The sequence below is a fragment of the Neovison vison genome, chromosome 8, assembly GCF_020171115.1.
Source record: "Neovison vison isolate M4711 chromosome 8, ASM_NN_V1, whole genome shotgun sequence".
Classification (NCBI taxonomy): domain Eukaryota; kingdom Metazoa; phylum Chordata; class Mammalia; order Carnivora; family Mustelidae; genus Neogale; species Neogale vison.
In genome coordinates this window covers 53,466,470-53,491,450 of record NC_058098.1, presented here as the reverse complement: position 1 = coordinate 53,491,450, position 24,981 = coordinate 53,466,470, and the positions used below count along the sequence as shown (strand labels likewise).

General features: G+C 39.2%; 2 protein-coding genes across 5 annotated transcripts in view; one reads left to right on the top strand and one right to left on the bottom strand.

Moving 5' to 3' along the window:
- Positions 1–24,981, bottom strand: part of PLEKHH2 (pleckstrin homology, MyTH4 and FERM domain containing H2) — a 119,644-nt gene that overhangs the window by 81,882 nt on the left and 12,781 nt on the right. For all 4 annotated transcript variants that reach the window (XM_044263607.1, XM_044263609.1, XM_044263608.1 and 1 more), the window contains exon 3: positions 2,521–2,583. In XM_044263607.1, the coding sequence (XP_044119542.1) occupies positions 2,521–2,583 (63 nt within the window). The remainder of the gene's footprint in view (positions 1–2,520; positions 2,584–24,981) is intronic.
- Positions 3,681–4,552, top strand: C1GALT1C1L (C1GALT1 specific chaperone 1 like). Its single transcript, XM_044263611.1, is given in 6 exon segments — positions 3,681–3,718; positions 3,720–3,863; positions 3,865–4,046; positions 4,049–4,183; positions 4,186–4,491; positions 4,494–4,552. Coding segments are annotated over 6 exon segments (864 nt in total).

Genomic DNA, 24,981 nt, shown 5'->3' with positions numbered 1-24,981 from the left:
TTATTTCTATGAAAGACACTGCTACTCTTCGCAGATGACACAGTACTTTATGTGGAAAACCCAAAAGACTCTACCTCCAAATTACCAGAACTCATACAGCAATTCAGTAATGTGGCAGGATACAAAATCAATGCACAGAAATCAGTTGCTTTCTTATACACTAACAATGTAACTTTAGAAAGAGAAATTAGAGAATTGATTCCATTTACAATAGCATCGGTACCTTGAAATAAACCTAAACAAAGAGGTAAAAGATCTATACTCTAAAAACTACAAAACACTCATGAAAGAAATTGAAGAAGACACAAAAAGATGGAAAAACATTCCATGCTCATGGATCGGATGAATAAACACTGTTAAAATGTCTATGCTTCCCAGGGCAATCTATACTTCCAACACCATCCAGATCAAAATACCAACAGCATTTTTTGAAGTGCTGGAACAAACAATCATAAATGTGTATGGACTAGAAAATACCCCAAATCACCAAGGAAATGTTGGGGGAAAAAAAACAAAACACAAAAAAACCCCAAAGCTGGGGGCATCATGTTGCCTGATTTCAAGGTATATTACAAGGCTGTGATCACCAAGGCAGCATGGTACTGGCACAAAAACAGACACATAGACCAACGGAACAGAAGAGAGAGCCCAGATATGGACCCTCAACTCTACAGTCAAACAATCTTCAAGAAAGCAGAAAAAAAGTATCCAATGGAAAAAAGACAGTCTCTTCAATAAAGGGTGCTGGGGAAATTGGACAGGTATATACAGAAGAATGAAACCCGACCATTCTCTTACATCATACACAAAGATAAACTCAAAATGGAAGAAAGACCTCAGTGTGAGATAGGAATCCACCAAAATCCTAGAGTAGAACATAGGCAGTAACTTCTTCGACATCAGCCACAGCAACTTTTTTCAAAAAATGTCTCCAAAGTCAAGAGAAACAAAAGCAAAAATGAATTTTGGGACCTCATCAAGATAAAAAAACTTCTGCACAGCATAGGAAACAGCCAACAAAACAGGCAATCCACAGAATGGGAGAAGATATTTGCAAATGACTCTACAAATGGTTGATATCCAAGAACTATAAGGAACTTCTTAAACTCAACTTCCAAAAAACAAACAATCAAATCAGAAAACGGGCAGAAGACATGAACAGACACTTCAAAAGAAGACATACAAATGGCTAACAGACATGAAAAAATGTTAATCATCATTAGCTACTAGGGAAATTTAAATCAAACCCACACTGAGATACCATCTCACATCAGTTAGAATGGCAAAAATTGACAAGGCAAGAAACAACAAGTGTTGGAGAGATTGTGAAGAAAGGGGAACCCGCTTACACTGTTGGTGGAAATGCAAGTGGTATAGCCACTTTGGAAAACAATGGGGAACTTCCTCAAAAAATTAGAAATAGAGCTACCCTATGACCCAGCAACTGCAGTACTGGGTATTTACCCCAAAGATACAGATGTAGTGAAAAGAAGGGCATATGCACCCCAATGTTCCTAGCAGCAATGTCCCCAATAGCTAAAATGTAGAAAGAGCAGAGATGCTATTCAACAGATGAATAGATAAAGAAGATATGGTCCATATATATAATGGAATATTACTCAGCCATCAGAAAGGATGAATACCCAACTTTTGCATCAGCATGGATGGGACTGGAGGAGATTATGCTGAGTGAAATAAGTCAAACAGAGAAAGTCAATTATCATATGGCTTCACTTATTATTGGAACATAAGGAATAGCATGGAGGACATTAGGAGAAGGAAGGGAAAAATGAAGCGGGGGAATTCCAAGGGGGAGACGAATCATGAGAGACTATGGACTCTGAAAAACAAACTGAGGGTTTTAGAGGGCAGGGAGGGTGGGGGAATGGGTTAACCTGGTGATGGGTATTAAGGAGGGCATGTATTGTATGGAGCACTCAGTATTATATGCAAACAATGAATCATGGAACACTACATCAAAAACTAATGATGTACTGTATGGTGACTAACATAACAATAAAAGACAATGTTATGAACATATTTATATTTACAACATCATTATGGTTAGGATTTCCATAAAAATCATATCTGATTTTTTCAGAAGATAAACCTTCTAATGGAAGCATTTTCGTATTATGGAAATCTGTTAAGGAGCAAAATAAAATTAAATTCTCTACTGTCCCTATGGATCCAGGTCACAGAGCAGTCAGAGTGATAGGATGTAGAGAAGGGTTGAAGACTATTTTGAGGATTGTTTTGGGCAAAACAAGGTTCATATTGGTAGAGAGAGAAAAAAATTTTTTTAAGATTTTATTTATTTATTTATTTGAGAGAAAGCACACATAAGTGGGGTGATGGGTAGAGGGAGGGGGAGAAGCAGACTCCTGGGCAAGTGTGGAGCCCCTCCTGAGGCTCGATCCCAGGACCCCGAGATCATGACCTGAGCCGAAGTCAGACCCTTAATCGACTGAGCCACCCAGGCACCTAAGAAAAAAAAATTTAACTAGAATTATACTCTACCTGTTGAAAAGCTTTTTCTGCTTGACGTTCAGCATCGATAACTTGTCTCTCAAGCTGCTGCATCTGTAAAGTGAGGAAAAACAGAGAAAATATAAAAGTTCATATTTCACTTAGGAAAATGACTTAAAAATCTTGCAATGCCATCAAATTCTTTAAGGATATTTAAAGTAGTTTAAAGAACATGAATTACATACAATCTGTTATATTAAAGGCTCTTTCAGTGCATATTTAAAAATTGATCAAATAACATACCAAAGGTTTCATACTTTTAGTACAATATAATACATACTACATGAGTACACATCCATAGAATTTTCTTCATTGAACTATAAACTACTGACCAACACATATTAAGAACCGTAATTTTTTTTAAAAAATATTTTATTTATTTCTTCGACAAGAGTTCACAAGTAAGCAGAGAGGCAGGCAGACAGAGAGAGGAGGAAGCAGGCTCCCCGCCAAGGAGAAAGCCCCATGTGGGACTCGATCCCAGGACTCTGGGATCATGACCTGAGCCGAAGGCAGAGGCTTTAACCTTCTGAGCCACCCAGGGGCCCCAAGAACCGTAATTTAAATCTCAGAAAAGAGTAAGACCTCAAATTTAATATTTGATTAATTGATCAGAAAGTCACAATGATATCACAAAGTGGTATATTCTCATAAGCTCCATAGTTGGTATATTTAAATCAAAACTCTGGGTAGTTTTAATTCTTTTTATACATTGTAGTAGAGTACAGAAGAGACTCTTAACACATATGTGCACGTCCACAAACACCCTGGGCACAAAGAATCAAAAAATATCTCACTCAATTTTTTTTAAAGATCTGTAGAGAATAAAAAGTTTGGAGATCTAAAGTAAAATACTAAAATGACGATTATAAGTAAAATAAAGAAAAGCCTTAAAAAGGACCCAATGTAAATTAACATAAGAGATGTGTACCAGGTACTGAATACACAATTGTGATGTAAACCCCAATTTTAAATTCCTTTTTCTGAGTATTGAAATGTGTGCATGCATGTGTGGTTTTTTTTTCTTTTACCAGTGTGTGTGTGTGTGTCTGTGTGGTTTTTGTTTTGTTTTGTTTTGTTTTACCTGTGTGCGTGTTTGTGTGTGTGTGTGTGTGTGCATGCGCATGTTTTTTTTTTTTTTTTTTACCAGTATGGTGCTTGGGAGCATTTACTCTGTTTTAATAACTATGTAGCCAATTACCATTCAACAGAGGTAACAATCATGATCACCATCACCTTCCTCCACCAAACAGAAAAGATCTATTAAACATTTCAGGAGTGCAGTGCATGGATATTAATAACAGTAGCCATGTTGACTATATCAGCCTTGGAGAATGCAAATGAGCATTACTGGGTTGTGCTGAAAGAGACTCGGACCATACCCAACTGTGACAAAGAGCCCTACAGTACTAAAAATGATTGTTTAATAATTTTTAAAAATGACATGTGGTTACAGATGAGGACAACTTACAATTATGTCTGTGAAAAGCATGGCGACAACTACAACTGGTTCTTGTACGTCCCACTACATTTGCTGTCATTAACAAAAAGTACCTGTTGTCTGCTAGGGCTTTATCACAACTTTTCCATCTGGGCCTCACTATAAATGGCGACCTTCCATACCTGACTGTGGAAGGAGAAATTGTCAAGTACAGAGTTTGAAAGACAGCCTTCTCGGCAAGTCTGAGAAGTGTGCAGATCGAAGTGTGATTTGGAAGTTATCTGAAGACATTCAGCTGGCACTCAGCCTCAAATAAGCTGGAGTTCTTGCAGAAAATGCAGAGGATTCTGAAGGAAGAGTTGTATTTAATACAAAACCATTTGCACATCTTATTCAAGGGACAATGTGTAATAATCTTCAGCAAGTAGTAGAAGGCTGCTCTTCAGGTATGGCTATTACTCTTAATGGACCAACTCCCAGAAAGATGATAGTAATGATGCATGGTGTGCACTAGCTCAGGGCATTCATTATTTCAACAGTACACTGGTTTTCTTACCTCCAAATGGTTCAGAAAATGACTGAAGGCTGAGGGATAATAGAATTGTGTCATGTAAAAGCACTTGAAATGTGGATCCACTTGAAGTGTGAATTGAGATATGTAAGTGTAAAATACACTCTTAACTCAATAACACATATATTATTTGAAAACCTTATATGAAAAGTATAAATTATCTCAGTAATTTTTTATATTCCCTCACATTGAAATATTCTCAATATGTTGCAATAAATATAAAATTATTTTTCATTTTATCAATTTGCTTAATAGAAAATTTTTAAATTTTTTATTATTTATAAACATATATTTTTATCCCCAGGGGTACAGGTCTGTGAATCACCAGGTTTACACACTTCACAGCACTCACCATAGCACATACCCTCCCCAGTGTCCATAACCCCAAACCTATTCTCCCAACCACCCTCCTCCCAGCAACCGTCAGTTTGTTTTGTGAGATTAAAAGTCACTTATGGTTTGTCTCCCTCCCAATCCCATCTTGTTTCATTTATTCTTCTCCTACCCACTTAACCCCCCATGTTGCATCTCCACTTTCTCAAATCAGAGAGATCATATGATAGTTGTCTTTCTCCGCTTGACTTATTTTGCTAAGCAGGATACCCTCTAGTTCCATCCACGTTGTTGCAAATGGCAAGATTTCATTTCTTTTGATGGCTGCATAGTATTCCATTGTGTATATATGCCACATCTTCTTTATCCATTCATCTGTTGATGGACATCTAGGTTCTTTCCATAGTTTGGCTATTGTAGACATTGCTGCAATAAACATTTGGGTGCACGTGCCCTTTTGGATCACTACGTTTGTATCTTTAGGGTAAATACCCAGTAGTGCAATTGCTGGATCATAGGATAGCTGTATTTTCAACATTTTGAGGAACCTCCATGTTGTTTTCCAGAGTGGTCACACCAGCTTGCATTCCCACCAACAGTGTAGGAGGGTTCCCCTTTCTCCACATCCTCGCCAGCATCTGTCATTTCCTGACTTGTTAATTTTAGCCATTCTGACTGGTGTGAGGTGATATCTCATTGTGGTTTTGATTTGTATTTCCCTGATGCCGAGTGATATGGAGCACTTTTTCATGTGTCTGTTGGCCATCTGGATGTCTTCTTTGCAGAAATGTCTGTTCATGTCTTCTTGATTGGATTTCTTGATTGGATTATTTGTTCTTTGGGTGTGGAGTTTGCTAAGTTCTTTATAGATTTTGGACACTAGCCCTTTATCTGATATGTCGTTTGCAAATATCTTCTCCCATTCTGTCAGTTGTTTTTTGGTTTTGTTAACTGTTTCTTTTGCTGTGCAAAAGCTTTTGATCTTGATAAAATCCCAATAGTTCATTTTTGCCCTTGCTTTCCTTGCCTTTGGTGATGTTCCTAGGAAGATGTTGCTGTGGCTGAGGTCAAAGAGGTTGCTGCCTGTGTTCTCCTCAAGGATTTTGATGGATTCCTTTCTCACATTGAGGTCCTTCATCCATTTTGAGTCTATTTTCATGTGTGGTGTAAGGAAATGGTCCAATTTCATTTTTCTGCATTTGGCTGTCCAATTTTCCCAACACCATTTATTGAAGAGGCTGTCTTTTTTTCCATTGGACATTCTTTACTGCTTTGTTGAAGATTAGTTGACCATAGAGTTGAGGGTTATTTCTGGGCTCTCTAGTCTGTTCCATTGATCTATGTGTCTGTTTTTGTGCCAGTACAATGCTGTCTTGATGATGACAGCTTTGTAATAGAGCTTGAAGTCCGGAATTGTGATGCCACCAACTTTGGCTTTCTTTTTCGATATTCCTTTGGCTATTTGAGGTCTTTTCTGGTTCCATATAAATTTTAGGATTATTTGATCAATTTCTTTGAAGAAAATGGATGGTACTTTGATAGGAATTGCATTAAATGTGTAGATTGCTTTAGGTAGCATAGACATTTTCACAATGTTTATTCTTCCAATCCAGAAGCATGGAACATTTTTCCATTTCTTTGTGTCTTCCTCAATTTCTTTCATGAGTACTTTATAGTTTTCTGAATATAGATTCTTTGCCTCTTTGGCTAGGTTTATTCCTAGGTATCTTATGGTTTTAGGTGCAATTGTAAATGGGATTGACTCCTTAATTTCTCTTTCTTCTGTCTTGTTGTTGGTGTAGAGAAATGCAACTGATTTCTGTGCATTGATTTTATATCCTGACACTTTGCTGAATTCCTGTCTAAGTTCTAGCAGTTTTGGAGTGGAGTCTTTTTGGTTTTCCACATATAGTATCATATCATCTGCAAGAAGTGATAGTTTGACGACTTCTTTGCCGATTTGGTTGCCTTTAATTTCTTTTTGTTGTCTGATTGCTGAGGCTAGGACTTCTAGTACTATGTTGAATAGCAGTGGTGATAATGGACATCCCTGCCGTGTTCCTGACGTTAGCAGAAAAGCTTTCAGTTTTTCTCCATTGAGAACGATATTTGTGGTGGGTTTTTCATAGATGGCTTTGATAATATTGAGGTATGTGCTCTCTATCCCTACACTTTGAAGAGTTTTGATCAGGAAGGGATGCTGTACTTTGTCAAATGCTTTTTCAGCATCTATTGAGAGTATCATATGGTTCTTCTTCTTTCTTTTATTAATGTGTTGTATCACATTGATTGATTTGTGGATGTTGAACCAAACTTGCAGCCCTGAAATAATTCCCACTTGGTCATGGTGAATGATCCTTTTAATGTACTGTTGAATCCTATTGGCTAGTATTTTGGGGAGAATTTTCGCATCTGTGTTCATCAAGATATTGGCCTGTAGTTCTCGTTTTTTATGGGATCCTTGTCTGGTTTTGGCATCAAGGTGATGCTGGCCTCATAAAATGAGTTGGGAAGTTTTCCTCCCATTTCTGTTTTTTTGGAACAGTTTCAGGAGAATAGGAATCAGTTCTTTAAATATTTGGTAGAATTCCCCCGGGAAGCCGTCTGGCCCTGGGCTTTTGTTTGTTTGGAGATTTTTGATGACTGTTTCAATCTCCTTACTGGTTATGGGCCTGTTCAGGCTTTCTATTTCTTCCTGGTTCAGTTGTGGTAGTTTATATGTCTCTAGGAATGCATCCATTTCTTCCAGATTGTCAAATTTGTTGGCATAGAGTTGCTCATAGTATGTTCTTATAATTGTTTGTATTTCTTTGGTGTTAGTTGTGATCTCTCCTCTTTCATTCATGATTTTATTTATTTGGGTCCTTTCTCTTTTCTTTTTGATTAGTCTGGCCAGGGGTTTATCAATCTTATTAATTCTTTCAAAGAACCAGCTCCTAGTTTCGTTGATTTGTTCTATTGTTTTTTTGGTTTCTATTTTATTGATTTCTGTTCTGATCTTTATGATTTCTCTTCTCCTGCTGGGTTTAGGGTTTCTGTCTTGTTCTTTCTCCAGTTCCTTTAGGTGTAGGGTTAGGTTGTGTACCTGAGACCTTTCTTGTTTCTTGAGAAAGGCTTGTACCACTATATATTTTCCTCTCAGGACTGCCTTTGCTGTGTCCCACAGATTTTGAACCGTTGTGTTTTCATTATCATTTGTTTCCATGAATTTTTTCAATTCTCCTTTAATTTCCTGGTTGACCCAGTCATTCTTTAGAAGGATGCTGTTTAGTCTCCATGTATTTGGGTTCTTTCCAAATTTCCTCTTGTGATTGAGTTCTAGCTTCAGAGCATTGTGGTCTGAAAATATGCAGGGAATGATTCCAATCTTTTGATACTGGTTGAGACCTGACTTAGGACCCAGGATGTGATCTATTCTGGAGAATGTTCCATGTGCACTAGAGAAGAATGTGTATTCTGCTGCTTTGGGATGAAATGTTCTGAATATATCTGTGATGTCCATCTGGTCCCATGTGTCATTTAGGGCCTTTATTTCCTTGTTGATCTTTTGCTTGGATGATCTGTCCATTTCAGTGAGGGGAGTGTTAAAGTCCCCTACTAGTATTGTATTATTGTTGATGTGTTTCTTTGATTTTGTTATTAATTGGTTTATATAGTTGGCTGCTCCCACGTTGGGGGCATAGATATTTAAAATAGTTAGATCTTTTTGTTGGACAGATCCTTTGAGTATGATATAATGTCCTTCCTCATCTCTTATTATAGTCTTTGGCTTAAAATCTGATATAAGGATTGCCACTCCTGCTTTCTTCTGATGTCCATTAGCATGGTAAATTCTTTTCCACCCCCTCACTTTAAATCTGGAGGTGTCTTTGGGTTTAAAATGAGTTTCTTGTAGGCAACATATAGATGGGTTTGTTTTTTGTTCTTTTTTTTTTATCCATTCTGATACCCTGTGTCTTTTGATTGGGGCATTTAGCCCATTAATATTCAGGGTAACTATTGAGAGATATGAATTTAGTGCCATTGTATTGCCTGTAAGGTGACTGTTACTGTATATTGTCTCTGTTCCTTTCTGATCTACTACTTTCAGGCTCTCTCTTTGCTTAGAGGACCCCTTTCAATATTTCCTATAGAGCTGATTTGGTGTTTGCAAATTCTTTCAGTTTTTGTTTGTCCTGGAAGCTTTTAATCTCTCCTTCTATTTTCGATGATAGCCTAGCTGGATATAGTATTCTTGGCTGCATGTTTTTCTCGTTTAGTGCTCTGAATATATCATGCCAGCTCTTTCTGGCCTGCCAGGTCTCTGTGGATAAGTCTGCCAATCTAATATTTGGTGTGTTTTTTTTTAAGATTTTATTTATTTATTTGACAGGCAGAGATCACCAGTAGGCAGAGAGGCAGGCAGATAGAGAGGGAGAGGAGGAAGCAGGCTCTCTGTGGAGCAGAGAGTCCGATGCAGGGCTCGATTCCAGGACCCGATCCCAGGACCCTGAGACCATGACCTGAGCCGAAGGCAGAGGCTTAACCCACTGAGCCACCCAGGCATCCCCAATCTAATATTTTTACCATTGTATGTTACAGACTTCTTATCCCGGGCTGCTTTCAGGATTTTCTCTTTGTCACTAAGACTTGTAAACTTTATTATTAGGTGATGGGGTGTGGACCTATTCTTATTGATTTTGAGGGGGGTTCTCTGCACCTTCTGGATTTTGATGCTTGTTCCCTTTGCCATATTGGGGAAATTCTCTCCAATAATTCTCTCCAGTATACCTTCTGCTCCCCTCTCTCTTTCTTCTTCTTCTGGAATCCCAATTATTCTAATGTTTTGTCCTATGGTTTGACTTATCTCTCGAATTCTGCCCTTGTGGTCCAGTAGCTGTTTGTCCCTCTTTTGCTCAGCTTCTTTATTCTCTGTCATTTGGTCTTCTATATCACTAATTCTTTCTTCTGCCTCATTTATCCTAGCAGTCAGAGCCTCCATTTTTTTATTGCACCTCATTAATAGCTTTTTTTTTTATTTCAACTTGGTTAGATTTTAGTTCTTTTATTTCTCCAGAAAGGGCTTTTATGTCTCCTTAGAGGGTTTCTCTAATACCTTCCATGCCTTTTTTGAGCCCGGCTAGAACCTTGAGAATCGTCATTCTGAACTCTAGATCTGACATATTGCCAATGTCTGTATTGATTAGGTCCCTAGCCTTCGGTACTGCCTCTTGTTCTTTTTTTTTTGTGGTGAATTTTTCCGCCTTGTCATTTTGTCCAGATAAGAGTATATGAAGGAGCAAGTAAAATACTAAAAGGGTGGCAAGAACCCCAGGAAAATATACTTTAACCAAATCAGAAGAGATCCCAAATTGTGAGGGGGAAGAAAGGGGATAAAAAGAGGTTCAGAAAGAAAAAAAAAAGAAAGAAAGAAAGAAAAGAAACAATTAAGAAAAGAAAACGAATAAAGAAAATGTATAAAAAAGAAAAAAATATATATATTAGATAAACTAGTTTAAAAACGTTAAAAAAGAAAAGGGTAAAAGTTAAAAAAATTAGCAGAAGAAGAGAAAAAAAAATTGAAAAAGAAAAAAAATTAAATTAACTACAAGACTAAAGAATCATGGGGAGAAAACCATGAGTTCTGTGCTTTGCTTTCTCCTCTTCTGGAATTCCGCTGCTCTCCTTGGTATTGAAACTGCACTCCTTGGTAGGTAAACTTGGTCCTGGCTGGATTTCTTGTTGATCTTCTGGGGGAGGGGCCTATTGTAGTGATTCTCAAGTGTCTTTGCCCCAGGCAGAATTGCACCCCCCTTACCAGGGGCCAGGCTGAGTAATCCACTCGGGTTTGCTTTCCAGAGCTTTTGTTCCCTGAGTGCTTTCCGTAGAGTTCCGGAGGATGGGAGTGGAAAATGGCGGCCTTCTGGTCTCCAGCCCAGAGGAGCCAAGAGCCCGGGCCCCACTCCTCAGTGCGCCCTCAGAAAACAGCGCTCAATTACTCCTGTCTCCGTGGCTTCCGGCCACGCTCTCACCGAGCCTGCAACCGGTTCAAGGTAACCCCAAGCTGGGAGCTCACTCCTCGGCTCTGTCTCTGTAGCCGGCTTCCCCGTTCTAATACCTGCAAGCTCTGCGACACTCAGACACCCCCGATTTTTCTGTGACCCTGCAGGACCTGAGGCCACGCTGACCCCGCATGGGCTTCACCCCGGTTTAGCCTCTGGAGCGATGCCCCTCAGTGGAACAGACTTTAAAAGTACTGATTTGTGCTCCGTTGCTCCACCGCTTGCTGGGAGCCGGCCCCTCCCACCGGGGGTCTATCTTCCCGTCGCTTTGGATTCACTTCTCCGCCAGTCCTACCTTTCAGAAAGTGGTTGTTTTTCTGTTTCTAGAATTGCTGTTCTTCTTCTCTTCGATCTGCCTTTGGATTTGTAGGTGTTTGCAATCTTTAGATAAGCTATCTAGCTGATCTCCTGCTACCTGAAATAGTCTCAGCCTGCTACTTCTCCACCATCATGACTCCTCCCCGCTTAATAGAAATTTTTAAAGTACATTTGTGTCTCATATTATATCTCTATTGGATAACAGAAGTGTAAAATATTCCATTGTCACCATATATGGCAATTTAACTGCCTGTCCACACAGCAGCATTTTTTAAGACCGTTTATTGAAGGCATCTAGCTTCTAGAAGAGGCTTCAAATATTTGGTATATAAATAAATATAAATTTATTTTATAAATAAATAAATTTATTTATTATAGTGATTGTCTCCTGTGTAGGATATTCTTTAAACCAAAAAGCCAACTGGCCGGCACATGCCAACACTATACTCTTCCTCTACTGGCAATATGCTGATAATTGTCACCTCTACAATGTAACTACTTATGTTATTAGGGGAAATTTTACTTGTGGAGCCTTAGCCTCACTTTTGAATATTGTTGAGGTTGCCAGGAAAATCCACAAACAAGTGGCTGATCTGTAAAATTCTGCTCGTGAAAAAAAAAAAAAAATAGAGTACTGACACACCTATTCCAGGGGCCAAAATCCAGAACATTGACAACACCAAATGCTGACAAGGACATGGAGAAACAGGAACTTTCATTCATTGCTCATGGGAATGCAAAATGGTACAACTTTGGAAGACAGTTTGGCAGTTTCTTATAAAACTAAACATACTCTTACCATATGATCTAGCAGTCGTGCTCTTGGATATTTATACAAAGGAGCTGAAAATTTATGTCAACACAAAACTTTGCATGCAGATATTCACATTAGCTGTATTCATAACTGCCAAACTTGGAAGCAATCAGGATGTCCTTCAGTAGGTGAATGGATAAATAAACCATCGTACATCCAGACAATGACCTATTATTTGGCACTAAAAGGAAATGGGCCATGAAGCCATGAAATACATGGAGGAAACTTAAATGCATATTATTAAGTGAAAGAAGCCAGTTTGAAAAGACTGCATATTGTATGATTCCAGCTTAGGCTGGGGATAAACAAGACACAGAAGTTTTTCAGAGCAGTGAAAATACTCTGTATGATACCATAATGATGGATACGTATCACTATACCTTTGTCCAAATCCATGAATGTACACCAAGAGTGAAACTATGGACTTTGGGCTTTTATAATGTGTCAATGTAGGTTCATCAATTGTAACAAATTTACCACTCTGGTGGGGAATGTTGATAATGAGGGAAGTTATGCATGTGTAGGAGCTGGGAATATAGGAGACATTTCTGTACCACCCTACTTTTTTGTGAACCCTAAACTACTCTAAAAAATAAAGTCTTAAAAAAGACTGAATAGTTTCTTTTTTTTTTTTTAAGATTTTATTTATTTATTTGACAGACAGAGATCACAAGTAGGCAGAGAAGCAGGCAGAGAGAGAGGAGGAAGCAGGCTCCCTGCTGAGCAGAGAGCCTGATGTGGGGCTGGATCCCAGAACCCTGGGATCATGACCTGAGCCGAAGGCAGAGGTTTTAACCCACTGAGCCCCCCAGGCGCCCCAAGACTGAATATTTCTTAAGAGGATTGCTATGGTCTGCAGGTTTATGCCCCCTCCTCCAAATTCACACTGGAATCTTTACACCCAATGTGATGGTGATTAAGTCTTGAGGGTGGGACTCTCATGAATGGGATTAGTGCTTTTATTATTTTTTAAAGATTTTTATTTATTTATTGGACACAGAGAGAGATCACAAGTAGGCAGAGAGAGAGGGGAAGCAGACTCCCCACCGAGCAGAGAGCCCAATGCGGAACTCCATCCCAGGACCCTGAGACCATGACCTGAGCCGAAGGCAGAGAGAAGCTTAACCCACTGAGCCACGCAGGTGCCCTGGATTAGTGCTTTTATAATAGAGATCCCACCGAGCTCCCTAGCCTCTTCTGCCAAGTGAAAATACAAGAAGTCTAAGACCCAGAACTGACCTTGTTGGCCCCCTAATCTCAGACTTCCAGCCAACAGAATTGTGAGAAATAAATTTCTATTGTTCATAAGCTATGTGGTTTGTCACATTTTGTTATAGCAGCACAAATGGACCAAGACAGAAATTGGCACTGAGAGTGGAGTGCTGCTGTAACAAATACCTAAAAATGTGGAAGTGACTGTGGAATTGAGTAATTGGTAGAAGCTTAGAATTTGGGGGTCTGTGATAGAAAAAAACTATATTCCCATGAACAGACCATTTAAAGCAATTCTGGTGAGAACTCAGAAGGCAAATGGGAAAGAAAGCTATAGAGAAAGCCCCAGTCTTCTTAGAGAGCACCCAAGTTGTGAGCAGAGTGTCAGTGGAAATGTGATGGATGGTAAAGGACATTCTGATGAAGTCTCAGATGGAAATGAGGAACATGTTATTGGAAACGAGAGGAAGGATGATCCTTGTTACAAAGCAGCAAACAGCTTTACTGAATTGGATTCTCCTCTTGGGGTTTTGTGGAAGGCAGTACTTGTGAGCGACAGAACTGGATATTTGGCTGAGGAAATTTCCAAGGCGACCTAACTGAGGTGTTGAAGGAGCAGCCTAATTCTTCTTGAATGCTTTAGTAAAATGCAAGAAGAGAGATGATTTAAAGATAGATTGTTAATCAAAGAGGAAGTGGAACCTAAAAATTCAGCATGTCCATGTTGGAAAAATTGGGAAAGCTTGTTCAGGAGAGGACAGGGTGTGGTCAAACCACCTTTTGATTAAGGGGTCAGTATAGGTTTGAGAGCTAGGTATGGGTTTGAGTATGGGGTTGACAGTTAGGTAGCAACCGAAGAAGGAAAAGTCTGTGTGAACTGAAGAGGAAGGAATGAGGCTAGCTGTTGGACTTGGATTTCACAGGATGGGATCTTAGAGCCATGGCTGTGCTATTGGGCTATTCTTCATCAGAGCTGCTCCTCAGTTTCACAGGCCAGGGCGGGGCATTTCTTGAGTTTCTACAGGCTACACAACATCTACCCAAACCAAAGTGGTGCCACCCAAAGCCATGGGGGGCCAACTCCTACCCGGGAGAGTCATGGAAGCATGGGGCTACCTCCACCTAGATTTGGAATGTTGAAGCCACCCAGAGCTGTGGGCGTACAACCCAAACACAGTGCTACCTCTGGGGCAAGGCCACCAGAGAGCCCCAACCTGGGCAATTCCCAATGAAGCCATGGGAGTGGGGCCACCCCTGGGATTCCCAGACTGGTAGAACCATCACAATGCAACTTCAACCCATGAGAGCTGCCCCGCAAAGCCATAAGGCTGCAAATGGCCCTGAGGGTCCAGAAGGTGAGACTCCTGCTCCCTCTTATCTCCCTCCTGAGTTAATCCAGAAGGTAGGACCTCCATACCAGAGAGCTGAACATCTAGTTAAAGAAAATTATTCTCAACCCTTAAGACTTAATGTTAGTTGCCTTGTGGGGCTTTAAACTTGCTTAGGAATTGTTACCCTTCTTTTTCTCCTATTTCTTCCTTTTGGAATGAAAATATCCTATGTCTGTCCCACCACTATATTTTAGAAACTCATAATTTGTTTGATTTCACAGATTCACAGCTGGCAGGGATTTCCTCAGAATGATCTATACCTTGAGTCTCATCCATAACTGATTTAGATGAGACTCCACACTTCGTAGACTTTTACAGCTGTTGGGATAGAATGAATGTAAGAAAGACATGATTTGGGGGGGCCAGGGATGGAATGAATGCTATGGTCTAAATGTTTGTGTCCCCCTGAAAATTCACATGTTAGAATCCTAACACCCCCTGTGGTGGGGTTAGGAGGAGAGGTATTTGGGAGGTGATGAGGTTATGAGGGGGCCCTCATGAATGGGATCAGTGCCCTTACCAAAGAGAGCCCACAGTGCTCCCTAACCCCTTCCACTGGTGAATATACAGTGAGAAGTCTGCAGCTCTGAAGAGAACCCTCACCTGACTTAACTGACACCCTGATCTTAGATCTCCAACCTCCAGAACTATGATAAACTTCCGTTGTTTAGAAGTTACACAGTCTATAACATTTAGTTATAGTAGAACAAACTAAGATAAGGACTATACAAATATCTGGTCAGATTTCTCTTTCTGAAGTTTGATTTCTAGTGTTAACAGAGCAGAAGCCTTGTGTCTTTGCCTCACTGTTACACACCCTAATGCAGGTCTTTATATGCAGTGAATATTCAATATATTATAAATTATTGGATAAAATTATGTTGTAAAGCATTATGCATATATGAATAGGATAGTATTTTTACTGCTGCCAAAATAATGTTTCTTCCACTCCTATGGCATTGACTCTCTTCCTTCTACTACTTTCCCAACTACACTGCAAGTTTCTTGAAGACAGACTTCATGTATGAGGACCCTTTATATCTTCCTTAACATCTTGCACATACCAGCCATACAGTTCAAATTTTAAAAGCTTGGTAGCAAGCAATAACCTCATTAAAAAACAAAACAAAACATCAGTTCCATTATAAAAAGCACCACACCTAACACACACACACACACACACTATTTCACAACACTTGGGATATAAGGTTATAGATAAGTGGGCTAAATGTGCTGTAAGAAAACATTATATGTTTATGACTTTGAATACAAGTTAAATAAAGACCTATTCAAAAAGTCATTTTTTCTTTTTTAATAAAAAAAAGTATAGGGCACCTGGGTGGCACAGTTGGTTAAGCATCTGACTCTTGGTTTTGGCTCAGGTCGTGATCTTGGGGTTGTGGGATCAAGCCCCCTGGTGGGATCAAGCCCCCTGTTGGGCTCTGCGCTCAGTGTGGAGTTTGGGATTCTCTCTCCCTTACTCTCTGCCCCTCCCCCCCACTGTCTCTTTCTCTCTCTCTCTCTCTCTCTATATATATATATATAGAGATATATATATATATAGAGAGAGAGAGAGAGAGTAGGCACCATCAGGAATCCCTGAGATTTTTTAAAAAGGTTTTATTTTATATTTTATTTATTTGAGAGAGAGGGAGAGCACTAGCAAGGGAGAGGCAGAGCAAGCATGAGAGGGGGGCAGAGGGAAAAGCAAACTCCCCCCTGAGCAGGGACCCTAATGTGGGGCTCAATCCCAGGGTCCTGGAATCATGACCCAAGCTGAAGGCAACTAACTGAGCCACCCAGGCACCCCAATAAAAAATATTTTTAAAAAAGTAGCCCTTGAAATATCAATGTAGAGGGGCGCCTGGGTGGCTCAGTGGGTTAAGCCGCTGCCTTCAGCTCAGGTCATGATCTCAGGGTCCTCGGATCGAGTCCCGCATCGGGCTCTCTGCTCAGCAGGGAGCCTGCTTCCCTCTCTCTCTCTGCCTGCCTTTCCGTCTACTTGTAATTTCTCTCTGTCAAATAAATAAATAAAATCTTTAAAAAAAAATCAATGTAGAGAAAAATGGAAAGAGTACTAATGTTAGAAGCAAGAAGACTGAAATCAGAATCCAGATTCCACTACTTATGAGCAATGTAATGATGAATAAGTCATTTAACTTCTCAGAGTTTCCATTCCTCATTTGTAAAAGAGATTAACATTTATCTCACAGTATTGACATGAAGATTAAACAGGAGCATGTCTATCATTGTATCTAAGACTTAATGGATGTTCAATGGATATTTACACAGCAGCGCATTTCTATCATATACGTGCATTAGTTTTATGAATAACTTTAAGTTAGCAAGGTTTAGTTTAAAATGAACAGAGTAGATTCAAGAGATCTGGTTTCTAATTCTTACTCTACTATTCAACAGCTTGATACTGCACTTCAAAATTCTTTTTTTTTTTTTTAAAGATTTTTATTTATTTGACAGAGAGAGAGATCACAAGTAAGCAGAGAGGCAGGCGGGGGTGGGGGGGGTGGGGAACAGCCTCCCTGCTGAGCAGAGAGCCCGATGTGGGGCTTGATCCCAGACCTGAGCTGAAGGCAGAGGCTTAACCCACTGAGCCACCCATGCACCCTGCACTTTAAAATTCTTATGTATAAAATAGGGATAATATAACTGCTCTACCTACCTTATAGGAAACTGTGAGGATAAAAATAAGAAAACATGTCAATGTGATGGGAAAAAGCTGTTGGTATTTCCTTTATTAAAAATACGTGGTAATGATTACAGTGTTATACTTCCTCCTCAAGATTTTATTTATTTGACAGGGAGAGAGCACAAGCAGGGGGAGCCACAGAGGGAGAGGGAAAAGCAGGCTCCCCACTGAGCAGGCAGCCTGATGCAGGACTCAATCCCCGGACACTGGGATCATGACCTCAGTCAAAGGGAGAAGCTTAACTGACTAAGCCACCCAGGAGCCCCTGCAGTGATTATAATCTGAATGATAAAAATAAAAGCCACAAATGTCCAAAACCAGAATTGTCTAAATATATAAGTAGATAACCATACAGTCATTAAAATGTACACAGACTGATGAAATAATATGCTTGGAATTTGCTTCAATATAAAGTAAGAAAGGAGAAGTGGATCAGGGTATAGATGAAACAGGATTGGTCCTGAGGTTAATAATCATTAATGCTGGGTAATGTGTATATGGGATCCATTATAATATTCTGCTTACTTTTTTGAAAATTTACTTGTTTGAAAATTTTCTAACAAAAATTTAAATATAAGTAACATACTGAAAGATACCTGTAAATGATATGTAGTATAAATAATACATGCAAATATATGCTAATTAGGCCATTGGAGACTTTTGTGAGGTCAGCTGTACTGGAGGGAAGCAGGGACATATGCTGAAATGCAAGAGTCTGAGTGAATTAAAATAACTAGTTAGGCTTAGATAGCCACCAAACAGGGCACCACCAATTCCTTCCCTCCCTATATGCACATGCCACTTTTCCCATTGAGAGGTGAGATCCATTATTCCTCCTTTTGACTCTGGGATGACTTTGTGACTTGCTGTGACCCACAGAATGCAGTGAAAGGACACAGTCCCATTTTGGGCATTGGGCATAGATTTCAAAACTATTTTTTCTTTTTATGAAAACACACCTATATTACGAATTAGAAGTTGTTGCAAAGTCATGGCAGACTAAGAAGTTGTTGAGGGCTAAATTATTCTCCAAAGTCAAAGATCTCCTTCAGTAACATTAAACATCCTACCCAAAATGTGATTTCGGCAATCCACCCTAATCTAGCCCATCCCCCACCCCACCTCAGGCTTTCTAAGGGTAATTTTGCAATAATGATGGACAAACTACTAGTTCTCTCTCTAGGACAAGATAGGATAATTGAAGTCTTTCTGGTTGCCTGACATTTTTCCATTCTATGGCTTCTAATGGATTTATACAACATTAACCATCTCCTAGAATCCATCAAAGCTGAATGATGACCTAAATTACAAGAGCTTAATTCAACATTTAAACTGAAGGTGCCATTGTTTCTAAAGACTGTTTTCTAAAGAAGAGTTAGTGCTGGCCATCCTAACAGTTTTGGCACTTGCTGTTTTGATGCTCAGCTCTCATTGCTATGGGTTTCCCATCCTTTCCCTCACCAACCCCACCACCACAATGTTGCCCTATATAGTTATATAGATATTTTTGAATATCGCCAACTCCCTAACATTTCCTTTCCCTAACCACATTCAGTTTTCAAGTTCTGTTATTACAATATAAAGGATGTGTAATGGCCTTTCTTTTCTTTTTTTAAGATTTTATTTATTTATTTTAGAAAGCATGAGAGTGTGAGTAAGCATGAGCAGCGGCAGGAGCAGGGGTGTAGGGGGAGAGGAGAGAAATCCCCAAGCATACTCTGTGCTGAGCATGGAGCCTGATGCAGGGCTCGATCTCACAACCCTGAGATCATGACCTGAACCAAAACCAAGAGTAGGATGCTTAACTGACTGAACCACCCAGGCACCACTCTGGCCTTTCTTTTTAAAAGGAATTAAGGATAACCACATAATAGAAATTCAGGCTATAGCTTCCAAAGCATCACAGGGTGGGGAAAAAAGCATGGAACAGGGAAGATAAAGAAAACTTCAACAACAAGATGTGTAGAAACAGAATACATTTATTATGATTTCAGATATATTTAAAGAGATTATCTCACTAGTCAGATAAAGATGTAAGTCTTTCTATATTGTATTTAAAAGGGCATACTTAAAAAATGATGCTAAGAGATTGAAAAGTATTCCAAGTAAGTGCTACCTAAAAGCAATATCAAAATCAGACAAAAGAGACTTTAATGCCAAAAGTTTTATTAGCAAGAGTGTTGATAATTATAAATAGGCAATTCCTAATTATAAATGGGACATGTAACAATCCTGATCCTGAATGCACCTACCTTCAAACTACATAACCCAGAACATTTGATTCTTTTTGATATATCCTGAAAACTCAAAATAGATTATTTTGTTTGGATGGTGACTTCCATAGAAACACCCTATTATAATACGAAGATTTCCTCTCAAAAGACAAATCCATTTACTTTATAATTTGATTTAATTTTTCTTTTGTTTTTATGTTTATCCAAGTCACAAATGCACATAAAGTACCAACTAGTACCATAAGATTTGTTAATAAAAATTATTACCCTCTTTTAGCCAATTCTCTCAATATTTTACTTTCATGTTCTAAATAACATGCTTCCTTTTTGTTGACTTTTTCTTTTTCTTTTTCTTTTTTTTTAGTTTAGTGAATTCCTACTTACTTCCTTTATGGAGAATGAGGATTTAGCTCTTTGATCTCACCATCAACATAAATATACTCTTCCAATATGTTTCTTTCTTCCCTTTGGTTAATTCACTATTTGGTAATAGTATTACTGTGACTCTGTATGATACTCAGAGATGTACCACAGAGTAAACTATGGTTACTTTTTTCCGTGCTACCTAACTTTTCCCCCCAGAGTTAAATGTCTTGTTCTTTTTTTATCCAGCTTTCTATGAACTCATCAATAATTCAACTCCACATTGAATCATCTCTCAAGATGTTCATTCACGCCTGATTTTCTACCAATTTCATCTTCTTGAAGCCACTTCCAGAGCTTCTGACCTGTACCCATCTGGACTGACACCCCTCTTGCCAGGACACAACTATCTTCTTGGGAAGACCCTTCCACTTTTCCCCACATTGGAGCTCCTGTTTCCTTTATCGTTTGCCTTCCTCTCTTTCATTCCTTCGCCCTTTTAATGGAACACATCCTTTTGGAGATTCTTTAAGAAGGTTATGTGGGAACTTTCAAGTCTTAAAAATCCATTCTAATTCCTAACTGTTTGCATATAACCTGTTTAGGCTTTTTTTTGGTTCCCTCTGAAAGCTTGCAGAATCTTTTCTTTGGCCTGCAGTAAACTTTCATGATGACGTGCTTTTGGACAAAACTATTTTTTATCTATTGTGTTAGGTATTTGGCAGACCTTCCAATTGAGAATCTTGTGTCATTCAATTCTGGGAGAAATTTTTGTGGCTTGTTTCATTGCTTTTGTCCACTCCAGACTTCCTACCATCCTGGTCTTGGACATGCTGGACTAGTTCCCTAAATTTCTAATCTTTTCTCTCCTGTCTTCCACCCTTTTAACATTTTTCTCTACTTCCCAGGTATTTACCTTAAGCTTATATTCCAACCCTTCTATTAACTTTACTATTTCTTCTACCATTTAAAAAAAGATTTTATTTATTTGAGAGAGAGAGAGAGAGCATACGAGCCAGGGAGGGGGCAGAGGGAGAGGGAGAAGTAGACCTCCACTGAGCAGGGAGCCTGATGTGGGGCTCGATCCCAGGACTCCGGGATCATGGCTCCAGCCAAAGGCAGATACTTAACTAACTGAGCTACCCAGGTGCCCCTCTTCTACCATGTTTTTGATTTTCAAGAGTTCTTACTCATTCTCCATAATATCTTTTCTCTCTTAGAATATTAAATGATAGGATTTTGCTTGTTCGGTTTTCTTTCTTTTTCCCTGCATAGGCAATATTGTGTTTTGTTTTGTTTTGTTGTCTGTTTGTTCTCTATCTTTCATGTTAGAGGCTTTCCTCAGATGTCTGGTCATTCAAGAGATGCCTACTTATGTTTAATGTTCAGGGACTAAAAAGCTGTCCAGATGCTTTAGCAAATATGTGGGGCTTGTTGACCATGAATTTTTAACATTAGGTGATCTGGCTGGGCTTTCTGTTGGGGAACCACTGATTGTCAGCATTATTTCCTCTTTCTTCTTGGGCTGATGAGATTTGCCAGAGACTTTCAGTCTTCTCCATTGGATAAATGTTTGTCTGCCAGCATCTTAGGAGCCATGTCAGAGAGGAAGGTTGGAAGTGGGGAGATAAGCTCACCATTAAGTGTGCATATATTCATTTAATCCATTTGGGTTTGTTTTTTTTTTTAAGATTTTATTTATTTATTTGACAGACAGAGACCACAAGTAGGCAGAGAGGCAGGCAGAGAAAGAGGGGGAAGCGGGTTCCCTGCTGAGCAGAGAGCCCAATGCAGGACTCGATCCCAGGCCCCCGAGATCATGACCTGAGCTGAAGGCAGAGGCCTTAAACCACTGAGCCACCCAGGTGCTCCTAATCCCCTTGTTTTTGATAAAGCAGAAAGAATAGTCGAAGAATAAGGACTGGAGGGTCCTGGGTTTCTCCTGGGAGTTAATATCCTCACAGAATCTTGTAAAGACCTAGAGCAGGAGTGAAGGGGGCAGGATGAAAATAGTGGGTATTAATGGAAAATATGTAGCACTTAGAGTCAAGGAACTCCGTGAAATCTTGTTACTTATCACCATGTGCCAAATGTCCAGCAGCTAAGCATTTATTTCCTGTTGAAAATGGAAATGTTCTTCTCTTACAAAACTGAATAAATTGTTTGGAGGGCACCAGTCCAACAACTGTGGCATTTATGGGTTCATGGTGTAATAGGCAGTTCCCCCTCCCCCCCAACTCATTCTAAAACAAAGATTGACAGTTGACCAGCATTGACTATTTACACACAATTGCTGGTCAACTTTTCAGATACCCTATTCTTAAATATGAAGGGACCATCAAAAATCATCAGAGATTTGAGAAAAGTTTACAACCTGAAACAAACAAACAGACGTAAAAGTGGGCAATTATCTCAGAGGAAAGAAAAATAATTCAGGGAATAGAAGAAAACTTAAAAAAAAAATTCTAGTTAGTGTTTAAGAACCAGAAACTTTCCACTACATTATTTCATAGCCATACCATAGGACAAAAATTGTTACTCTCATCATGAAGATCAGGAAGTTGATGTTCAGAATGAGTATGCCTTGTATAAGCTTAGGCTCCCAGCGAGTGAATGGCTGGGATTTGAGTCTTCATGGTCCGATTCCCTAGTGGTCTTTTAGTTGAACCACAGCTGCTTTGGTATTTATAAACTCCACACAGTGTATAGTTACACAGAACCATATGAAAACACGTTCCCAATACATGAGGCCACAAAATTCTTAGTTGGAAAGCATTCATCTTTATTTCTATCCCATGTATGCTATTCTTTTAGCCTACATATCTTTTCTTGGGAATTTAAAGTGATATTAACATTCGTAGGAGGAAGAATTTTATGGGCCCAGCACGCTTCTGCCGTAGGAGGAAGAATTTTAAATTGCGGGTTCTCATGGAACATATCACAGAGCGAAGCACAGGGATAGAGGTATGACTAAGGCTAAATTTGGAATTTGAAATTTTCATGTAATTCTACCACTACATAGTAAATAAACTAAGAAGTGTCCCCCCGATTCTGCATGTAGTCTTTACTTACATAACATTGGCTGAGGCAGGGGTACTGAATACCACATAAGAGAAATTCAGTAAATGTATATTGAAGAAATAAATGAATGGATTAAAGTTTCAACTCTTTCCAAAAAAATTATTTTAAAAGCAAGGATAAACTTGACAAAAGAAAATCACTACATTTTCACAATCTGTATTATAGATCATGAATACTGAGAACTTCACATTGCATAAAGTAAACATAGACTAAGTACGCCCAACAAAGTTTAGAACACTTTAATAAGAGTTTAAACATAAGAGTACTAGGAAAGGCAATACTTTGATTTTGAGTAATTGTATTTATACTCACTGAAGCTGGAAAATAACTTTGCAACATACAAAAAAAAAAAAAAGCAATGTGGAGAATATTCAAGCAAGTTTTTACTTTCACAATATATACTATAATGTAAATCTTGGGTCAAGTCCACAACCAGTCCCTACCAAGTCACTAAAAGAAAGTTGAAATAATCTGCTGCCCTACGTCAGGCTTTGGACAAAAACAGGTATTTCTACAAACAAGCTACTTACACAATAACAAAATAAAGTAGCAAATTCTAAACCTAGTGCTTTGATTTACTACCATAAAAGTGCCCTCTGTAGCCACAGTCAACATAGCATCAAGTGGCAGAAAGCAATACACCATTGACCTTGGATGCTAACGCCACCACATTTAATACTTGGTGTTCTAAGCACCATATACAAATAAACTTGGTGGAGTTTTTTGCACTGTAGTATGTATTTTTTTTAACTTCAAGTTTTTATAAATTCCAGTTAGTTAACATAGAGAGCAATATTTGTTTCAGATAAGAATTTAGTGATTCATCACTAAACACCCACCACCCCTTTAGCCCATCCCTCACCCATCTGCTCCTCCCACAACACTCAGATTGTTCTCTATGGTTAAGAAACTTATGGGGCGCCTGGGTGGCTCAGTGGGTTAAAGCCTCTGCCTTTGGCTCCGGTCATAATCCCAGGGTCCTGGGATCGAGCCCCACATCTGGCTCTCTGCTTAGCGGGGAGCCTGCTTCCTCCTCATGCACTCTCTGCCTGCCTCTCTGCCTATTTGTGATCTCTGTCAAATAAATAAATAAAAATCTTAAAAAAAAAAAGAAAGAAACTTATGGTTTGCTTCCCTCTCTTTTTTTCCCTTTTCCCTATGTTCATCTGTTTTGTTTCTTAAATTCCACATATGAGTGAAATCATATGGTATTTTTCTTTCTCTAGCTGCTTGATTTCATTTACCATTATTCCCTCTAGGTACATTCATATCATTTCAAATGGCAAGATTTCATCCTTTTTGATGGCTGAGTAATATTCCTGTGTGTGTGTGTGTGTGTGTGTGTGTGTGTGTGTACACAGATTGGTTACTTTAAGGCCTTCACTCTCACTGATATGGCCAGCAATTCCCCACCAAGTATCTCTTCCTGATTTTCCCCAACAGAACCCATGAAAGACTCTATCACCATTTTTATTTATTTTGTTATAACAAGTAATATCTTCAGTCAGTTTCCCAAGAACTGATATTTAAATTAGCCTCCCAAGTCTCAATGTCAGTGTATGTGTAACTCCTGTCAGGTACTGAGAAATATGAGGTGAGGCAACAGAGTGATTGAGGGGATGTGTAATTTAAATAGGGTGGTCATGGGCGCCTGGGTGGTTAAGAGACTGCCTTCAGCTCAGGTCATGATTCTGGAGTCCTGGGATTGAGTCCCACATCGGGCTCCCAGCTCCATAGGGAGTCTGCTTCTCCCTCTGATTTTCTCCCTTCTCATGTTCTCTCTCTCTCTCTCACTCTCTCTCTCTCTCAAATAAATAAAATCTTTAGAAAAAAAATAGGGTGGTCATAATGTTGTACTGGACCGTTATATAAAGACAAATACTATGCCATCCAGGGACTCCTCATTCCCGTGAGAGAATCCTAGACCACAAAAGCGGAATCATATT